This window comes from Epinephelus fuscoguttatus, linkage group LG10 (genome assembly GCF_011397635.1).
Source record: "Epinephelus fuscoguttatus linkage group LG10, E.fuscoguttatus.final_Chr_v1".
Classification (NCBI taxonomy): Eukaryota; Metazoa; Chordata; class Actinopteri; order Perciformes; family Serranidae; genus Epinephelus; species Epinephelus fuscoguttatus.
The window spans coordinates 37650846-37671615 of NC_064761.1; the positions used below are offsets into that span (position 1 = coordinate 37650846).

At 40.8% G+C, this 20770-nt stretch overlaps 1 protein-coding gene across 8 annotated transcripts in view; it reads left to right on the forward strand.

Moving 5' to 3' along the window:
• The window catches only part of LOC125895302 (LIM domain containing preferred translocation partner in lipoma), a 253387-nt gene that overhangs the window by 190939 nt on the left and 41678 nt on the right, over nt 1-20770 (forward strand). For all 8 annotated transcript variants that reach the window (XM_049587035.1, XM_049587036.1, XM_049587030.1 and 5 more), the window contains one exon: nt 15536-15705. In XM_049587035.1, coding sequence (XP_049442992.1) covers nt 15536-15705 — 170 coding nt within the window. The remainder of the gene's footprint in view (nt 1-15535; nt 15706-20770) is intronic.

Genomic DNA, 20770 nt, shown 5'->3' on the forward strand with positions numbered 1-20770 from the left:
CTGTTTAGTGCACAAAGGTGTACCTTTAAAGTCGTCTTCATCTGGCATGTGTACGGAGCAGAAACAAAAGCTCCTATAAACATGAAGTTTTAATGTGATAACACATTCAGATTTATAGATATTTTCACACATAAAATGCAGCTTGAAGTACTTTACATTAAATTGTAAGAAAAAAAAAGTCTTTAAAGCTGTATTTGGTAACCTTTATTAAAAAATAACTTATTATATTTTCTGGAAGTGTCACTACATAAAAAAAAATCATGTACTCCTCCTGTTGCCTCCAGTGGCATTTTCTAGAATGTGCCACGGCCCACAGAGAACAACCAATCGGAGCTATGTAGTCTCCAACGCAGTTGTCAATCCTGTCCGTCACTGCTCGTGAACTGCGGCCAATTTGGCAGCGCTGATTAAATATGAATTAAGAGGTTGTTACTGCGTTGCCCATTTCTCACCTCAGATGCTTTCAAGACATATTTTATGTTCTGTTTAGCTTTGATATGAGAAAGTTTGTGACCTGCTGCCATATTGGAAACAATCGAGTGAAGCACCCAGCACCGCCCACCAGCTGGACCAACTTTATAATTTGGCAGCTAAACAATACACTAAAATGAAATAGTGGTGGCACGATGGTACAGTGATTACCATTGTTGCCTCACAGCAAGAGTTTTCTCTGGGTGCTCCAGCTTCCTCCCACAGTCCAACGACATGCAGGTTAACTGGTGACTCTAAATTGTCTATAAGTGTGAGTGTGAATGGTTGTTTGTCTCTATGTGTCAGCCCTGTGATAGCCTGGTGACCTGTCCAGGGTGAACCCTGCCTCTCGCCCAGTGTCAGCTGGGATAGGCCCCACCCCCCCACGACCCCCAACAGGAAAAGCAGTTACGGAACATGAATGAATGAGTACACTAGAATATGTTTCTGAAAACAGACATTTTCCTAGTTTACAGTTTGACAGCAGTTCACAAGCAGTGATTGATGTGATTGGCAGCTGCGTTAGAAACTCCTCAGCTCTTATTGGTTGTTTTTATTCGCAAATGGTCATGCCATTACAAATAAATTATATTATATACACATTATATATATATAGCTTTAAAGTCCCAGGTAAAGCAAAAATAAATGCATGTAATGAGTTTGTCACACCGCAGAAAAAATGTGTTGTAAAGAACGCTGAATTTTTTTTTAAAAAGTCGCCAAGTATATAAAATTGAATTCCAAAATCTTGAAGAAACAGGCAGTATTCTCTGCTCTGAGATGCTGGGGGCATGTCCGCTGAATGTGCTGAAGCCACGCCCACCACTACTTAAAATGACATGAAATCAAACCTCATTTTTTAATACTATTTATGGTCTGCATTTTTTCAGCTATAGCCATTTAGTGTATTTACATCCTTTAATTACCTCGCTACATGGTAGCTTTCATATACGTTAGTGGCGGAGTCCACCATTCCCACCCTGAATTCAAATTGCCAAACTATTCACAAAGTATTCATGAGAAAATTCTGCTTGTATGTAACCCAGTGTTTCTGTTTTTAATTTGATCTCATTGATCTCAGCCTCACTGTTTACTGTTCACTCTCCTGCAGCTGTGACAGAGTTACTGCAAATGCTAACCAACATTCCCAACTGCAGCTGCTTCACATCAAAAGCATTCAGCTGGCATACAAATAGAGTGTCTTTCTACAAAACACAACAACACATGCAGCATGAAATCAGATCATGGTTGCAATTTGAATTGACTGACTTCTTTATTAAAGCAATGTGACTTTATTTGGCTGCTCTGTAAACAGATACACCAGTGTCTCATGAATTTCTCTGAATGCTGTCGTAATAAACAGTATTTGCTGTTGCCATGTTTCCACAGTAACCACAGGCTTTGCCAAATCAAAACAAATCAAATTAAACTAACCAACAACAGGATTACACGTTATTAAAAAAATTAAGGGACAGCTCACCCCCAAATTAAAAAGTACATGTTTTTCTTCTTACCAGTAGTGTTTTTAATCAATTTTAATTATTTTGGTGTGAGCTTCAGAGTGTTGGATATATCAGCTGTAGAGATATCTGCCTTCTCTCCAGTATAATGGGACTAGATATCACTCAGCTTGTGGTGCTCAAAGCACCAAATAATACATTTGAAAAACTCAACAGCAATGTCTCTTTCCAGAAATCATAGTTACTCGAGATAATCCACAGACCTTGATGTGAGCAGTTTCATGTTGGAACTATTTTCTTTCTAACGAACAACACCCACCAACTGTATCACTGTGTAGAAGGAAGCGCACATCTACTCACTGATGAGAGGTTCGTGCACATGACAGTGCAAGAGGTGAACATTAATGGCATCCTCCTTGGTTGAGCTGTAACATAAGCTAGCTCAGTGGTGCTAGGTGAGCTAGCAGTAGATGTACGCTTCCTTCTGCCCCATGTCCACCAGAACATTTTTTTTTTTCCCAGCTGAAAACACCAGGCTCTCCTCAGGAAACGCCAAGCTAGGAGCGTTTTAGAACACTCTGGATGTGAGGCTTTTATTTTTTTACCTGAGATGGGCTGGTTGCGCCTGGTTGCTATAATATGGAATAACCATGGGAAAGGCTGAAGCATGCGGGGAGAGAAGACGGACCTGCAGGTCTGTGTGGATTTGTGAGAGTAATGCCGCATTCACATGGAATCAGGCAGGCGGCAGACGGCAGACGGGAGACATCTGCTGGACGGAACGGGAGAAATAAACAAGCGGTCTGACGGAACGGCACGACGGCAAAATGAGACACTCGTGACACGTGATTGTTGCTATGGCAATGTTTTTACAGCAGATAGCCAGATAGCTCGCTAAGCTAATAAAGCAATTCATAACGTTACGTTTCATATTGCGTACCTGGTATTCCACCCAGCTCTGAGCTAATCGCGTCCCATATGTACGCCTTCTTGGAAGCATCACGGTAGGCTTTTAAAGTTTGGTCATATAATTCTGGGTGCTGCTGCACCAAAAGCACTAGCTTTTTGTTGTCAAGTTCAGCCATATTTTCTTTTCTGTTTCGGAACTACGTCACATCCTGTTGAGTATTCCGTGGCCGCTGAACGGTAAAAGTTAAAATATTTTAACTTTGGACGGCATTGCCGTCTACCGTTGCCGTGGACGGTATTCTCTGCCGGCCTCGCCCAAGTTTTGACGTCCTTCTCTCGTCCACTAACATGACATCCGATTTGCCGTCTGCCGTTTGCCTGATTCCATGTAAATGCAGCATAAATATGATATAAATCCAGTACATTAACAGATTTCTCCTCCATAGTTGTTATTCAGCACTTGTACATTTAGAAAGTGACGCTTTGTCTTTGCAGTATTTGTCCCTCCTCCACTGTGATTAACGTGTGAAGTGACACTGATGAGCGTAGTGTGTTTACCCAAACGTTTTTCGACTCTTGGTGCTCAGTAAAAAACGGCCAATGTGCGTAGCTGAGCGCTGAATTCACGCCCAGCGCCTCGTTGCTCTGCTCGCATCTGTAGCATAGGTTAAATACACAGCACTCCCATTGTAAATAATATAAAATATGTTAGCCTCAGAAAAAAAACACTTTGGTGGACATGGCCCCTTAAGCACAGTGATGTGGTTGGTGGGTGTAGTTTCATAGAAAGAAAATAGTTCCTACATGAAACTGCTTATAACAAGGTCTGTGGATTATCTTGAGTAACAGGGTCATGTCATATTTTTAAATTTGGGGGTGAACTGTCCCTTTAAACCTTGCACTATTGCGTGTTTTTCACTATTATTGTGACACAAAATAATTCAAACATTAAATTCAGTTTTGTCCTTTACCTACAGTGTAATCACAGTGTCTGAACTTTAATTTTTCCTCACAGGCCCTTTAGCTTGAAAAGCCTGTTTCCTCTTTCACTATGAGAGGATTTCCTCCATCACAGCGGTGGCACAGTGTCGCCTCTTTGTTGTACCGTGCTGTTGCACTTTGTGCGTTTATGTATGTTGCAGCAATCACTATGAGACAGAAGAGCATAATGCTGCTGGAAGGAGGTCAGCGACCACCCAGGGGCAGGGGGGCATCATATGTCTGGTGACATGGCAACTAGTCTAAATCCCATGCATCACGATACCACCTACAGTGGATTATAATGTACGACTGCAAAAGACTAGATTATACAACACAATAGCCGCGGCTGATCCATCATAGCTGCCTTCATAAGAGCAATGCAGTATGTGTGTCAGTGTGAGGCAGCGGATTTGACTTCCAAGACCCTCTTTCTCATGTAAATAATGTTGCTTTGATTGTAAATCTACAAATTTGTCAGACTGAAGCTTCTCTGTTTAAACTATCTATAACTGTGTTCTTTTATGAATGAGATCTGAGCCATTTTTCTGCGATGTCATCATCTTGCTTGTAATTGGTCACATGGTGTTTTCAATACTTCATTATATTTGTTACTATTTTGAGCAGTGGGGGCAGTTTCATAAAACATGAAGTAGTGTTTTTTCCCCAGCATAGTTTATGGGTCCTCTTTGCCATTTCTGTTCTCTCATTATCTTGTCCCAGCACTGCCGCTGACCTCGCAATGCTGCTTTCTAGTTTCTCAGCTGATGCAGTGTGCCAGCATGGGGCTTCTCTTCCCGGCGACAGAAGCCCGCTTTTTGGCAGCAGTTCACGTGAGGTGACCACCCCCCTCCCATCGCCACCACCCCCCATTCCCCCGCTCCTCCTCTCTCCCCTCCCCTTCCTCCCCCGCCAGGCTCGGCGCTTGCTACCCTGCCTCGTTGAGACAGCTCCACTGAGGCTTGCAAGATCAGCTGCCGTGCGAGCCCAGCTGAGGCTTCCGGGCACTCACGTTGCTAGATTTCATTTGTGAGTGAGCGTTTGACCTCAGGAATGAGTAGACATCCGCATGCTCATGCACGCAAACGCAGACTTTGTTACAAGCACACGGGTGCGCACGGATAAACAGCATACAAACACACAGACATCTTTGAACCCACAGCTTGCTGCACACACACTCACCTGTTCCCTGCCTTTCCTCTTCCTCCCTCCCCCTCTCTTTCTCTCTTTCACCCCATTCGCCAGCCCCGCTCACTCCCTGGCACCCCTCCATGTCACTCCTGCCAACCTGCTTCTAAAACATGTAACCTACACTCAGCCCCCCTCGCTCTGCCACCGCGGGCCCTGACAGGCCAAGCAGTAATGCTTAGTGGCACAGGCTCGCCTATCCTCCATCCTCCTCCATCGCCGCAGCAGTTCTGCAGATTGCTATTTGCTGACATTGGGAATGAGATTAAAGGCAGGGGTTAGGAAAGAGGCATTCAGAGATTGAAATGCAGCGATGACAGCTATTTCTCTTGTCATACTAAGGCAACTGAAGGCCACAGCATTTTCAGGCTGCACGGAGGGCAATCTGAAGCAACAAAGTAGATTAACCTAGAGGGGAGAGAGATGAAACGGCACACAAATCGTGGCCTCTGGCAGTTCACTAGCTGGCAGTTACACTCCTAATGTGTTCAACAGACTTATTTTCTGCTGTTAACCACTCGCTGACCTATTGTTTATGTCTCTAATTAAGTGTGAAGAAGTTATTACAATGTTGTACCTTTGTTTGGCCCACCTTTTTAAAGGTGTCACAATAAATTAACGCTGTATTAGCGGGTGGAAACGCTTATTCAAAAATTAAGCCTGTGAAGTAGAGCAAGATAATTTGTTGTAGCCACATTTCTATCAGCCGTGTCTTGATGCATTCCTTTTAGCATCGTTGTGTTGTTGATATTGAAACACAACATATGCAGCAGTTGAACGTGTTGTCTGTTTTTACCACCATATCTATCGGATATTTTAATCCAAGCACAAAACTTTAGTTGAAGTCCCAAAATGGATTTTGTGGTTCTTTTATTAGTTTTGGATACGAGCTACAGTTGCTGGCTTTGCCTTTGGGGTTTGCAAGGGTTGCACCAGCAGAATTGTATTCTTTAGTAACATAGTGTGAAAAGTTTGGTCTCCCACAAAAAAAGTTCCTTGCGATCCTTCTTTACATGCACGATCTTTGATTTCTGACGATGTAAGATCAAATTGAGCTGCAAGTGTGCTCCCTCTCTGCCTTTCATGCTGCTTCAATATCACGGCGTGAAAAAACAAAGAAGGCAAAGACTGAGGGAAATCTGAAGCGTTCTGCCACTCAACATCCCCCATTCCCAAACAACAGCGTCTCACTGCCACTACAAATACATTAGAAATCAATTATTTATGGAACAGAGTCAGGGCCTCTTTAATCTTTTCCTTTTATCCAATTAAATTGTCTAACCATTCTAAGCCTCTATAGCTCACAGGGAATGTGCTTCTTTAAAAAAAAAAGAAAAGAAGAAAAGATTTTCTCTTCAGTCCTTCTTTTGACTTTCGATGTAACAGAGAAGAGACACTTCTGAGGGTTGAAGAATGAAAGGAAAGAAAGTGAGTAAAGTGTAAATGAACTCCCCCTCCCGCCCCGTCACCATTGCATTGGTTCTACAGGAACTATTTGAAGTTTTGATATTAAGACTCTGGTTCCATTCCCTGCGCAAAGGGACGCTGGGGAGCGGTGAGGCCTTTCATGATTCCTTTATGCCCAGCTGAAATAGTTCGAAAGTATTTGCGATCATCTCCACAGGGGTAAATACGATGTTGCTTCAATTGCTGTCCTGTATTATTCAAGAAGTCAATTGAAGTAGTGTCTCAAAATTGAAAATGCTTACTTCCCGACGCAGACGTGTGAAATTATTGATGTGAGGCATTGTAAAACACTCTGCACTTCTGTCTGTTATCATACAGTAAGACTGTTAGAGGAAAAAAGTTACAGATGCACTGAGAAGATTTACATTTTTACACTTTGTGGAATCATTTTCTCAGCCCACAATTAAGGAAGTTAAAGTGACGGATACCTCAGAGCTGAATGTGTTGTGGTATATTTAATGAAACACAAGGACATAAGAGAAACTGTTATGCTTCTCCTTATTTTCTGTCTCATATGTAACGTCGCACTGTTGGATGTTCATCTTTATCTCTGTTTCCAATGATTTTGTCAACTTAAGAGACAAGCTGACGTATGGTCATCTGCTCTGGACACGTCATTAAATACACTGCTACATGTAGCTACATGCTAACATCAGGGGAACATGTAATCTTGGTTGCCGAAGTTGTTAATTTTTCCCCAATTTTAGCTCATATTCCTGGGGTGCATGTGCAGTTATGAAGATTTGAATTCAGTGGCTTTTATTGATGATGATTTAAGTGCTGATGTATTCTGTTATAGTCATGCCAGGTTAATATGACAGTGCAGAGATGCCATGATACAAAATACCCAGAAACTTTGACCCAACAGAGCAGACTGCACTTTTCTGGGAGGGGGGCTTGAAGAGCCAGATGCTAAAACATTGTGTTTCAGACAGAGGGTGAATTCAGGTGTTCCAGTATAGACAGTATTAGGGAAATAATGTGATATTTGAACATTAAAGCATGTCAACATGTTCAAGTAGAATCCAAAGCATTGGAGTAAGTATGAACCTGAAAATGAGCACAATAGGTACCTTTTTAAAGTCTTTAAGTTCAACTGCTATAACATTGTTTATAAAACATTCAGATGATGAAATAATTGACAACAACTGATAATCAATTAACCATAAATTTACCACTCCACCTTCTCAAATGAGTGATTTTGCTGTTTTTCTGGGTTTTATATCAGTTTAAATTGGATATCACTGGGTTGTGGATTAGACGTCAGTCAAAACAAGCATTTCTACGTCACTTTGGGCTCATGGAAACTGCAATATGTATTTTCACTCCTGTACATTCCAACTTTTTGTAGACTAAACAATTACTTACAGCACTGAAAAAAATGAACTGACTAAGTCATTCTTTAAGTGAAGGTTCTGTGTCTTGTTTTGTTTTCATGTCTTGTCTGAGAACTGCTCGGACAAAACAAGCAATATGAAGACTTGACCTCAGGCTCAAGGAAACTATGACGGGCAGTTTTCACCCTTTTCTTACATTTTATAGATTAATCTATTGATAAAGACAATGAGGACCACATTGATATATTAATTAGTTGCAATCATAGTTTTTATCACCATTTCATAATCACTTGTTTCATCATGCATATGAACGTTTGCTTTGACGAAGGTCTGATAGACTGAAAGCTCAGAGTGAAGTGTGCAGGAATCTTTTCTATTAGTTTGATGCTTCCAGCACCTTTGCCAAGAACAAACAGGATGAAGCAGTGGTCGACGCGCATTAATCATGAATCCTACAACAATGTTCAACAGATTGAACTTTAGCCAATCACACATTACAGTAATAGTTACTGTAATTTATTCCACATCCTCTGGTTCCCCACTGGAGCCCGTCATCTCCTGAGATAAACGCTTGATGTGATGGGAGACAGCGCTGCGACCTGGGATAAAACAAAGTTATTTACTTCCTGTCTGATAATAGAGCCTAGATCTGAAACTATGGTTTTTTGTGCAATAAAATCCCTTTTTACACAGAGCACAGATTTTGCTATACGGCCGCTATAGGTCCCTTCTTCATGCCACCTTTGCATTTTTACACAGAACCAAAGAACTGTCATGACAGGCGTGGCATGTAATACAACAGCGTCAGCAGTAATGGCAATAACAATCATGTACCTTTCCTTTTACGTGGCGGCTGATCCTCGTCCTCGTCCTCGTCCTCTGCTCAGAGGGTACAGAGCTCCCAGACCTCATTGTTTTCCCAGTTTGCGGACATTTACAGCCACTGTTCTTCTTCTTTGAGTTAGCTGCTAACTGCTATCAGTTACTTTATAAATCTCATGCGGTGGGTCGCATGCATATCACATCTTCAAAGTGTCACACCTGAGCCACCCAAGATCATGTCCAGCTGGCTGTCCCTTTTATACAGTGATGAGGCTATTAGTTACTCTGGTCACGGCTCAAAGGTGAGACAACTCTGTCCCCCCATTCTGCGATTGTACCTTTTATAAAGAACCGTGAGGTGGAATAACAGCGAACAGCGAGTGCAATACAAGTGTAGTATTTGTTTGATAGACAAAAAATTGATCGGTAGTAGATTGGTCGTATAATTATTTTAAGTTTTCAAGCACAAATAATCAAAAACTCTGGTTCCAGCTTCTCAATTGCAAATTTTGCTGATTTCCTTTGTTGTCTATGATGATTAACTGAATATGTTGTATTAATATTTGGGCCTGAAAGTCAGAAAGAACACCCGCTGACTGAATGTGTCATCTTGGGCTGTAGTATGAAATTATAATTGACATTTTATAGTCCAAACAATTAATCAAGTATTTAAAGAAGCCCTCCGGACTGATCACAGTGTCATGTCTGGCATGACATCACATGTAATGACTTGCCAGTTCATTACATAGTCTCGGCGCTTTTAGAATCTCATCATGAATTAATGAGTCCTCTACTGTACATTTTGTGTAATATTTAGAAATAAAAGAGCATACAGTATTTTTCGAGGCCAACTGTAAACAGCCTCACATCTGCTGCTCTTTGTTACATGATCGTGTGAATTCATGTGTGGGCTGCTGATGTGTGCACGCAGCATTGCATGACATGTCTGTGGGTATGCATACACTATATGATACATGTGTCTGTGTTTGTATATGCTCGTCTACATGTGTGGTATGTCTGGTGCAAAGAGATTTTTTTTTCATCGTGTATGTGCCTCAGTGTGTGTGTGTGTGTGTATGTGTGTGTTGGGGTAAAACTGTGTACACTGTACACACAGCCGCGCACAAATAGCTCCTGAGGGCCCTCGCGATCACAGACTGCCAAAAGGAAAAGGATTTCCGAGAGGTTTCCTTCTCGCTATTTAAAGTGGGAGCCCTGTGGGACATGTTTGGCATTCTCATCCACTCACTGAAGATGGCCTGTGATCTGAAGCCACTAACAGGCTCGGCATGCTCCGTCTCTGTCTCTCGCTCACTCTCTCTCCCTTTCTCTTTCCCTCTGGCTCTCTGAAGTGATTACCCTGCTTGTGATTCCACTGACACCCACATGTCCCCCCGAGACGTGCCTTCACTAGTTTGTTTAATCTGCCTCCCTGTACAGTAGGTAACGCAGCCATAATTGAGGTGTGGATAGAGGAGTGGGAGCAGATGAAACCAATAGCAGCTTTTATGAAAACTTGTCTGTGCTGTACGTCGTGGATGACAGCGATCGCTTAAATTAACGTACAAAATGCTGCTGTGATGAGAATTCAGAATGTTAACGACTAAATGTCTTCAAGAGCAATCTGTCAGTCTTTTGTTTCTTAATGTGTCCCCAGTCAGTAAACTATGAACCACGTTATTATAGTGTCACAAATATTGAAGGGCCTAGGTCTTGTTTCAACACTGGGGGGGACACGTATTAAGAGGGTTAATAATAATAGTAATAATAATGCATTTTATTTGTTTATAGGCGCCTTTCAGAGCACTCAAGGACGCCTTACAAGACACCGTTAAAGAAAAACAAGTAGCAATAAATCCATAGATCATAAAATCAAAGAACTGAGTAATATACAACTAAAGTTAATAAAAATACTGGATAAAAATCGTAATTATAAATATTTGGTATAAAGTCATCATCAATATGTGTGTCTCCATTAAATCAGACAGAGTATGCCAGGTTCAAAGTTGTGTTTTCAGATGAGATTTAAAAGTGGAACGTGGGCAGAAAGGCTGAAGGCTCTAGAACCCATGGTAGTCAAGCGGGCAGATGGTGATGTGAGTTGGATTGCAGAAGAGGATCTAAGAGTACGGGAGGGTGTGTAGATATGAAGGAGTTCAGACAGGTAGGAAGGGGCTTGTCCTGCGTGATCCGCAGGAAATGATGAGCACAAAACACTTTACTTCCTGCACTCAGGTGAATTTTTATGCACCAATTTATGGTATTTTTGGTGTGTATTTATTTAAAGGTGATCACAAAATTCAGGCAGCACATGACAGTTAATGCAGTAAGTTCACTTAAAGATCAGCTTCAGTACTCAGGTAGGCATGATTTACTTCTCCATCATCCTTTGTGTATTTTATTTGGGAACGTAACCTCTTCAAATGTTCACCTCATAACATGTTAATTCATTTTAATACACTTTAACAAACCCATTCGTATTCTTTCACATACACCTGATTCTCCTTAATAAATCTCAACCATTGTGACACTGAGTGCACGCACACAAGCCTCATTTCCACTCCCACAGTTGGCTATAAATGGATGTAGAAACGCCCTTGAACATCTGTTTGCATATCAATACTTGTGCCCCTCCACCATTCATTAGACCTGTCAATGAGAGATCCAGTTGGGAAAGTGAAATTTCACCGACTGTGTCGCATCGACGAGATTCTCCGACGGTGACACAGCAGCTGTCGTTACGTACAGCTGTTGGTTTCTGTACTGTGCCACTAATTCCAACCATCATCACAATGAAATCGTCAGATAACATTAAACCATCACTAACAGGGGTATGAATCACTCATTAATAATATAACATTTACTGTGTAAAGTCTGCAAAACTAAAAACACAATCAGTGAAATTGACAAACAACCTAAAAACAATGTGACCCATCTCTCAACTTATATTTATTTCCTCTTCATCGTCCACCAGAATCTTTCTTAGCTGAAAGTATGCCTGGTGAGATGTGAACATTCTCATTGCACATATCTATGTTCTCTAAGAAGACAAGAATAAAGTCCTCTGTTACTTTCATGGTTTTTTTTGGAGGGAACAAATGCATGTGTTCTAAATAATGAGAGGGACACTCCACTGCAAAACCTATGCTTATGCCAAGGGCGTAGGTTTCAACATTAGGAGGATGCATATTAAGAGGAATGTCCTGGGTGTCCATTCCCTTAAATTTTGAGTGTTAAAACATCTATTCCTGCTCTCTAGTGAGTTTTTATGCAGCACTTTGTGGTATAAATGTCTTAATTTATGTAAAGGAAACACAATTCAATCGGCATTTAAAATATCTGCTGGTCCTCTGCTACTTTCATGTTGTTATCGGGGGGGAGAAATGCATGTGTTCTAAATATAAGGGGACGTGCTCCCTACATTCTCCACGAAACCTCCATCTATGCAGATATCAGCATTTCAATAAGGATTTCTTACTGGAAAAGTTGTGGATCCAGTCGTTCGTTAAGCAACTTTTCTCAGTTTCCACTGAGGCTGACAATGAGATAATGAGTTATCTGAGATTAGAATACCATTAGCGGGCCTCGCAGTCAAGCAGATATTTGATCTCAACAACATATGACTTCCAAAAGTTGTGCTGATACCTGAGACAGATTCCGCTTTACACTCTGTTTGAATTTTTTGATATGAAAACAGCGAGTGGAACTGTGAAAATGCAAGCATCAGATACTCTATCTCCCCCGGTTAGTGTCTCGCCTCTGTCTGTAACACGCTTGAACTACTCTGTTCAGAACATACAGAGTGTCAATCATCGCCCCAAATCAGCCTTTAGATGAAGCAAAAAAAAAAAAAAAAAAAAAGGAACAAAAATGATCCATACAACTGAACTTGAATTAATTAAATATACTGTATCATACTTCCTCTGAGAGATTGCATCTGTCCTCAGATGTGTAAAAAATAAAACATTCTCAGATATCTTTTTAAACCCTATTATTGTAAGATACCAGTAATTAAATTGACAGTGTTATTAATTGGGTTGAAGATAACTTGCATTGAGTCGAGGACATCTTAAACTCAATTAAAGATATCTCCAACTCAATTAAAGATATCCAAATGCCATGTCCCGCAATATGCAATCAGGCTCTTTCTGGCGCAATAATATCAGTTCACTTGTGCCCCCTTTTACAAAGACTTAGCTGTACTTCTAAAGTTTTCTTTTTATCATTTAAAGCCTGATTTTTTTTAAATAGATGTCGTCCATGTCACACTTTGGTGATGTGTATAGTTTCTTTAATGTGGCATAATTATAGTATTTAATCCTTCCTTATCCAGTGTTTGAAAGAGAAATGGAGATTAGGCACTTCTGACATCAGGAAATGAAGCATTTAAAGAGGTAGCTCCAAATTTTTGTAACGAGGTAGTGTAAGGAAATGCATGGGCAGCAGCTTGATACAAAGGCTGAACAAAGGCTGTCAGGCAGAGCTGAACAGCCGTAGATGGAGGCTGATGCTGTGGATAAAGATCTTAAAGGAAACTTCACCCCCACAGATGGCCATTTGTATATCAGATACGCACTTTGTGTTGCATTGAATTTGTGAAGAAAACTTTGAATTTTTCGCACGCCTCTATGGAGAACAAAGAACCCAAAAATGGAGAAAAATCTTGATGAACCAAAGTGAAGGGGGTCCAGTTTAAATAACAGCAAAACTAAGTCAACACAACTCTTCCAGTATAATCCAAGTCTTATGTTAACAGTCAAATACTCAATACTTCCCAAACACATTCATTTTCAATTACTATTTAAAACTGAATTAAAAGTGACACTTATCTATGCTCTCTTCAAAGCCAAACTCCATTAACAAAAACACAAATTTTACCTCCCTGATGACAGAAGCTGCTGGTCTGCTGCTGCCTCAGTCAGTTAGTGTGTTTATGTTATTGTGTGACTTTGGTGTGTTAAAGCGTTAGTTTGGATTCATGAAAGTCACATATTAAGACAAACTAACTAACAGATGGAGGCAGCGATACAGCAGCAGCTCCTGTGTTTAGGGAGGTAAAATTACTGTTTTTGTCAATGGAGTCTGGCTTTGAAGAGAACGTAGATGAGTCTCACTTCAAGTTCAGTTCCCCGTCTGAAAGGGCTGTTTGTTTGGGAAGTACTGAGCATATGACTGGATAAATGAGACTTGGATTATACTGCACGAGCTGTGTGAGAGTTTGCAAATAGATGTTTTGATATATTTTTGCTGTCAGTTAGACCGTAATCCATTTTTAACATTATCAGTTTCCAGCTATTTCTCCTGTCTCTTGTTATTTCATTGTAATCTGAACAAATGTGGGTTTTGGACTCGTGATTTGACAAAACAAGCAATTTGATGTTATCACTTCTTTGGGCTTTCAGATCTTGTGATCAGCATTTTCTACAATCTTCCTTCATGTTCCAGATCGGCCGTTTAACCACTGAAAAAATGAAACCTGGAACAGACTTGCAGAACTTGCAGATAATTAAACAACCCAGTAGGTTTATGTGATGCCCATCAATTTTAATCATTTTAACCTTGTTTCAAGGCAGTTGGGTCTCTTTGGCATTGTGAGTGGCTCCAAAAACTGCAATACCCATGAGCCTCAGCTGCTGTGGTTAAGAGGCCAGTCAGACGCAGGAATCAGAGCTGCAGCAACCTCAAAATGTTTAGGTGGAAAAAAACATGGTGCCACAGTTGCCAGATTCATCTAAAAGGGACCCTGAATTTTATGTATTTATTTATTTACTTAGTTGTTCACAAAGCCCCGACCCTCTGCTTGTATTTTCTTTTTTTCTACTTATTTTGGGACATTCCTGGGTAGAGCATGCAGGTAAGGACAGGAATTTAAAAAATGGTAGCAACCAGATGCCAGACTGTCAGCAACACACATACAAGAGGAAGCTACAAAACATGGAATCACAGACACAGTGCCAGCAACGCAAACTTTGCAAGGCAAAATGCCAAGCAGACATCGCTGGGCTTGGCTGGGTGATACTGTTAACAAACAGTAACTAAAAATTCCTGCAGAGAATACCTTTAATTCATATATTTATTTATTTATATATTTAGCCAGTGCATGTAATAACATTTCAAGCTCTGTGATTGGATGTTTCTTACCTAGATACACCTCAAGAGTCATTGTTAACACATTTTTTCGATACACCTTTTACCTACCTAGAAACCAGATATATTTAACAGTTAGGGTGCCGACTAGCTCAGCTGGTAGAGCAAGTACTCTATGTACGAAGGCTGTGTCCTTGCTGCAGTGGTTGCAGGTTCAGTTTCAGCCCATGGCCCTCTCTTTGCACCCTTTACACTATATCGGTCCTATCAAATAAAGGCAAAGGGACACCCAGTTGATCATCTTTTGTACTAACGATTCAGGAAAGTTTTATGTCCATCCAAGCAGTAGAATTGCTCCAACTCTGAATTACTTAATATCTTCTGTGTAGAAAGTAATGGGACTTTTACTTGTTAAACCAGGGGCACATGAAATGGCTCCCCCCACTACACAACTCTATAGATCATATGAGCCCTACTTGCCTCTTTTTGTATCATGAAACTATTCGAAAACAAAATAGTTTCAGAGTCAGACATATTTGACCTGCTTGTGTTTAATGTTGTATCACTGTCCTGAATCCTCTGCACGCTGAAGGATGCTTCCTATCAGCTCGAGCTGTTTACTATGATCAGAGCGTCTGCTGGTGCTCCACACTTCACAGCTCTCCTTCATAACAATGTTCATGATTGGATCATTTGTTTTGATCTTGACAGTGTTTCCAGTGAGTGGAATGTGACTGTTGAATGTTATCTGACCTTAAATATCTGTGGATTTACACTGAATCTGCTCTCTGCCTCCTCTCCTCTTCCTCTCCCCAGGGCGCTGTGCCAGCTGTGGAGAGAACGTGGTGGGTGAAGGCACCGGCTGCACCGCCATGGACCAGGTCTTCCATGTCGACTGCTTCGTCTGCATGACCTGCAGCACCAAGCTGCGTGGCAAGCCTTTCTACGCTGTGGAGAAGAAGGCGTACTGTGAGCCTTGCTATATTGTGAGTAACTTTTTTCCCTTCACATCCACCTGCCTCACCACGTAGTTTTGGCTCACTCTGGTTATTGATGTGTCCATGTTTCAAGTGTGCACATTATGATATCAGGGGAGGGCACCTTGGTAGACCTGTGCCTGGAATGTTCATATATATTTTGACTTCAAGCAACCACATTTCATTTCATCAAAGCTCAGCGAGCTGCCACCTCTCACCACACACATCTTCACATTTCCTCTTTTTCTTTGTCTTTGTTTTGTTCTTGGTCACTCAGTGAAACTTTCATGGTGTCTTCCCCTGAAAGTGATTCCCTGCAGTTACACAACTTTAAATGACAGAAACTGTTGACGTAGGCAGACACGAGGGCAGTCTCATCAAGTGTTTACTGTCTATTGTTTGATATTGACATTATTTTGAATGTGATAGCAGACTAGTAATCACTATTAGCTCAGTAACAGTAGGTGCTAGTCAGCTAGCTAACACACCACTGACACAATTAGTAATTAATATGAAAGCTACTAGGGCTGGGTTTCGAAGCTTCGTTCGATGGCATGGGATTCGATCCCGTTTTTTGGGGGGACCTTGAACACAACACCTTCTCCAACGACGTGCAATGAATGGAGACCTATTATCCTGCTCGAACACAGATGACTAAATTCTTTCAACAGTGTGACTCAAAATAATGAGAAAATAGATTTTATTGATGTAAAATAATATGCTGATGGCGACATTTTCCACCGGTCCGCTGCGCTCTGAGTTTCGCATCTGTCTGCTTGCGCTGCAGTGCGCTGAGGGTTTTAATTTTTAGTGTTAAATCAAAAGTTAAACACTACTTATCAGCAACCACAAGTGCTTTTTGTTTGTGAATATTTTTATCTTAATTCTAGGGTTGTGATGAAGAAGAGAATGAAGTTGAAGGTCAGCCCAAAAACCTACATTCGTCAATAACTTAACTCATAATCACAAGTCACCAGACTATTATCACCTGACACTGAAGTTCCTCTCAGCTCTGTCAAACTTTGTTTTTGCATCTTTCAGCTTAAAGTTTTAGTTTCACTGACCTGAACTTGACTGTTTTGTTTCACCCTCAATACTCTCACCAACCTTGTTCCTGTTAGTAGCTGCTCTGTCCAACACAAAATGTCAGACACACAAATGCTGTGTCTTAATTTGGATACTTCCTTTAGTAAACTTTCAGTGTAGTAGTAAAATAGTAAAGTGTGTACACTATGCACTTTCGTAGTGGGTGAACTTTGACAGGGTAGTGTTGTCTCAAATCAAACACGGCTGCTGTCCATTTAATGGAAATTATGATCATCTTCTTCTTCTTCTTCTTCTTCTTCTTCTTCTTCTGTTTTGTCTCCTTTTTCTTCCTCTTCTTCTTCTTCCTCTTCTGAGATTATTTTTTTTGCCCTTATTGATAGGACAGCCATAGATAGACAGGAAAGGCAGGAGAGACGATGGGGGAATGACACGCAGCAAAGGGCTGCAGGCCAGAAACAAGTACAGAAGTTAGCATCTAGCAGGTGAACAACCTGAAGAATTTAGAAGCCAAAGACTCAAGTATGTTTGTCTGGAAGTTATGAGCGAATATCAGACTTGAAAACACCTCAAAGTTAGTACAAATGCATTCTCGGAACCCATCAGCTGTATTTGGCATCTGACTTCCAGCAGACGGCGATACAGCCTCTGGGGGCAGACCCCCAATTTTTTGGCATTCCGGTTTGATTTGGGCGGAGGAGGCGAATTTCCATTTCCGACTTCCGTTTATATCTAAGTAAATATGCTGAACCACTGCGATGGATTCAGAGTTTCCAGTGACACCAATTATGTTCCGTCTCGTTAGTTCACCACACGGACCGTTTAACCTGGCAACAACTGCAGCCGGCTCAGACGTGATTGGTAGTCTATGGTTGTAGACTACAAACAGTCTATAACCGGAAACCAGGGCTCTTCCGCTCTTCTTCCGGAGGCAAGATCTCTGGTGGTTTGCCTACAGACTCTACATTCACTGAATGTAGAGTCTGTATATAGAGACTAGTACGAATGTTGCTTTGTGTCTGCTGGATGTGGCAATATTTTGTTAGCATGTAGCCATATCAAAGTTTGAAGGTGATAATGTGTCAGTGCAGTGTTTACAGCTTGTTGTACTGCCCCCAAGTGGCCAAAAACAATGAATGCAGGTTCAAGACACTTCTTGGCTGCTGTTGACAGTGACATAAGAGCCAAATGTTATTGAAAGCTATGAAAAGACCTAGCATTGCTTGATTCATCTAGCGGGAAGGTTGCTGGGCTAAAACTTTTCTCATGTGCCATGAGTGTAGAAGAACTATGGTGGCTGACATGAAAATGCAAATTACCTTATCTAGAGCTAGTGTTTAGTTCATAAATGGTAATGGACCTGGACTTGTATAGCACCTTTCTAATCTTCTGACCAGTCAAAGCACTTTTTACACCACAAGTCACAATTCACCCATTCACACACACTTATTCATTGATACACTGGTTGCCGAGGCTACTGCACAATGTGCCACCTGCTACTCAGTTTTTAACACACTCATCGATAGCAATTTGGGATTCAGTGTCTTGCTCAAGGATACTTCAACATGTGGACCGGAGGAACCAGAGATCGAACCGCTGATCCAATTAGTTGACAACCCACTGTAGCTCTGAGCCAGTAGCCATCCTGGCCTACTGCAGAACAATAATGCGATCTCCATAAACAAGGATGTTCCTCCTACAGTACGTAGATTTAAACTGTTCATTCTGAGGTTACAAAATAATTCCAGGTGATTACAAACTAATGAAAACACATTTATGAATATTATATTCCACTTCTGCCAATAGATGACCCTAAATACTACACACTGGACCACTACTTCACTTTTTTATCCCAGCACAACCTGATAGATTATTCATTAGTTCTAATAATGATGTCAGAGATGCTTTCATTGTGTTTTTGTAATAGAGGATTTTCAGATATCTCTTCCTTGGTGAATTAGACGATGATTATATTGTTCTCACTCGCACATCACTCAGTGAGCTGATGCATAACTATCTGGAGTTACAGCTGATAAGCAGTCAGATATGGTTTTAATGCACTTGAGTTATTAAATGAGTGTTAAAATCATGTTAGATGTAACATGGTGTTAATTTTCTGTGTGGATTACAGAAAACAGAAAATTTTGTCTCCTCTGTTTCCTCTTTTTTTACTTTTCTAAATCAGTCTTGTGATATCAAAAGTATGTGATGAAATGACTGACATTTCATGACAATATCCCAGAAGGTGTTTTCACTTATTTTTAATTTTAGGGTGTTTTTATTCCTTTTTACAAAACTGCGACCTGTTTTCCTGTCGCTGTGTTGAGCAACACTGATAAAAGTATTTCCTTGCACAATATTGTCAGGAAAGATGCGTCACTTTTCAAAACCATGAGGATATTGTTTTGCAGAAGTGTCTCCCTCATTCAGCTTCTTTAGAATATGGTTCAGTGTCGGACCATTGGCGGGATATGACAGAGTCGCAGTTTTTAATTGTCAGCGATATCATGGGTAAGTTTGAAGGTCATTCCTGGAAGCTGAGATGGGAAGTAGCTGAGTGATGCAATCAGCCTTTACAATGGAAATTTTGGGCTATAGCTTTTAACTTTCACTGTTGTTTTATTAAAAAATATCTGACTAGATTATTGGATTCAGTTTGTACAAGTTTTGAAACTTGAATGAGTGTCTACAGATACAAATTAAGCCAGTGAGGAAAATATAATCATGAAATTGGAAATAGACATATTTCAGTCAACAGACTACGTATCCCTCAGAGCCTAGACTCTGCGACCAACAACTATCAAGGGTATCCTGATAACACATGACATACTGTATCTGTTTACAAATTTTTCTGTCAAGAAACATCAAACACCACTTTGGAAATAATAGAAGAAATAAGCATGTTATTGAGTAATAACATAGTTTGTGTAATGCTTCGTGCTAACAGCAGGGGTTGGCGTTGGGGTAGAAGGGCAAAGAAAATGTTTGGGGAAAAGGCATGAGTATATTCATTCATTTAGTCTGTCATGCAGACATGAAAGCAGTAGGGCTGCCCTTGACTAAGAATCTTCCTGGTCAACCGATAGTCATCATTTAGGGCCATTAGTCGACTAGTCGCCCGCATGTTTATGACGTTATAATTTAAACCGTACTAATGAACCTTCATTAATATAGGCCTATATTTTATCTACAAGTGCACGTCACACACTGAGCGAGCCGCCTGTTAATGACGCTGTGGGCTAATGGACATGTAGCTACTTCCATGTTTCAGATGATACGTCATGATTGTAGTCGACCAATGAAGATGAGTTTACATATCACCTTGGGTTCGTCCTTCACCTTCTCAAAATGATCCCACACTTTGGATTTCCTGCCCGACATGTTATTAACTAGCCTGTGGAATAACTGCAGGTACCAGCCCTGGAAATTAACCTGACTCCTGTCTGACTGCTGAGCGTGGACACTTCCTGTGTCTGTCCTTTCAAATTAAATTCCCACATGGTCCAGTCATATAGGTATTGATTTATTTAGACAAGTGGTCGACTATTGGGGGGCAGCCCCGGAGAGCAGAAGTTCTTTAGTATGTATTAAGAAAAGCGAACCTGGTTGGTAGCATGTCATTTTATGTTTTTATAAAATGAAAAAGACTGTGACTGGTGATCCAGTAACATTATTCAGTAGCTGTAGAACTGGTTGCTAACAGAAAGAAAGCCTCTAGAAATCAAAATATGTTTTTTCAGGTAGTATACTCTATGCAACTTAAACTTAGCATTTTTTTCCGTAAATCGAGCCTTCATTTTCCCAGGTGGTAGCACCTGATGGTAGACAGAATTGCAAAGTGAAAGCAAGGCTTATAGGGAATCAATCTAATTGCTGATGGTGTCATCATTCTTTAGCCATTACATTGTGCAATCACAAAAAGAAAGACTTGTCCATTTCCACTTTAAAGGGGAACTCCAAGGGTATTACACAAGTCTGTTTACTGGTATTGGGGAGTACCACTGAATATAGGAAGTTGTACAAAGCCTTG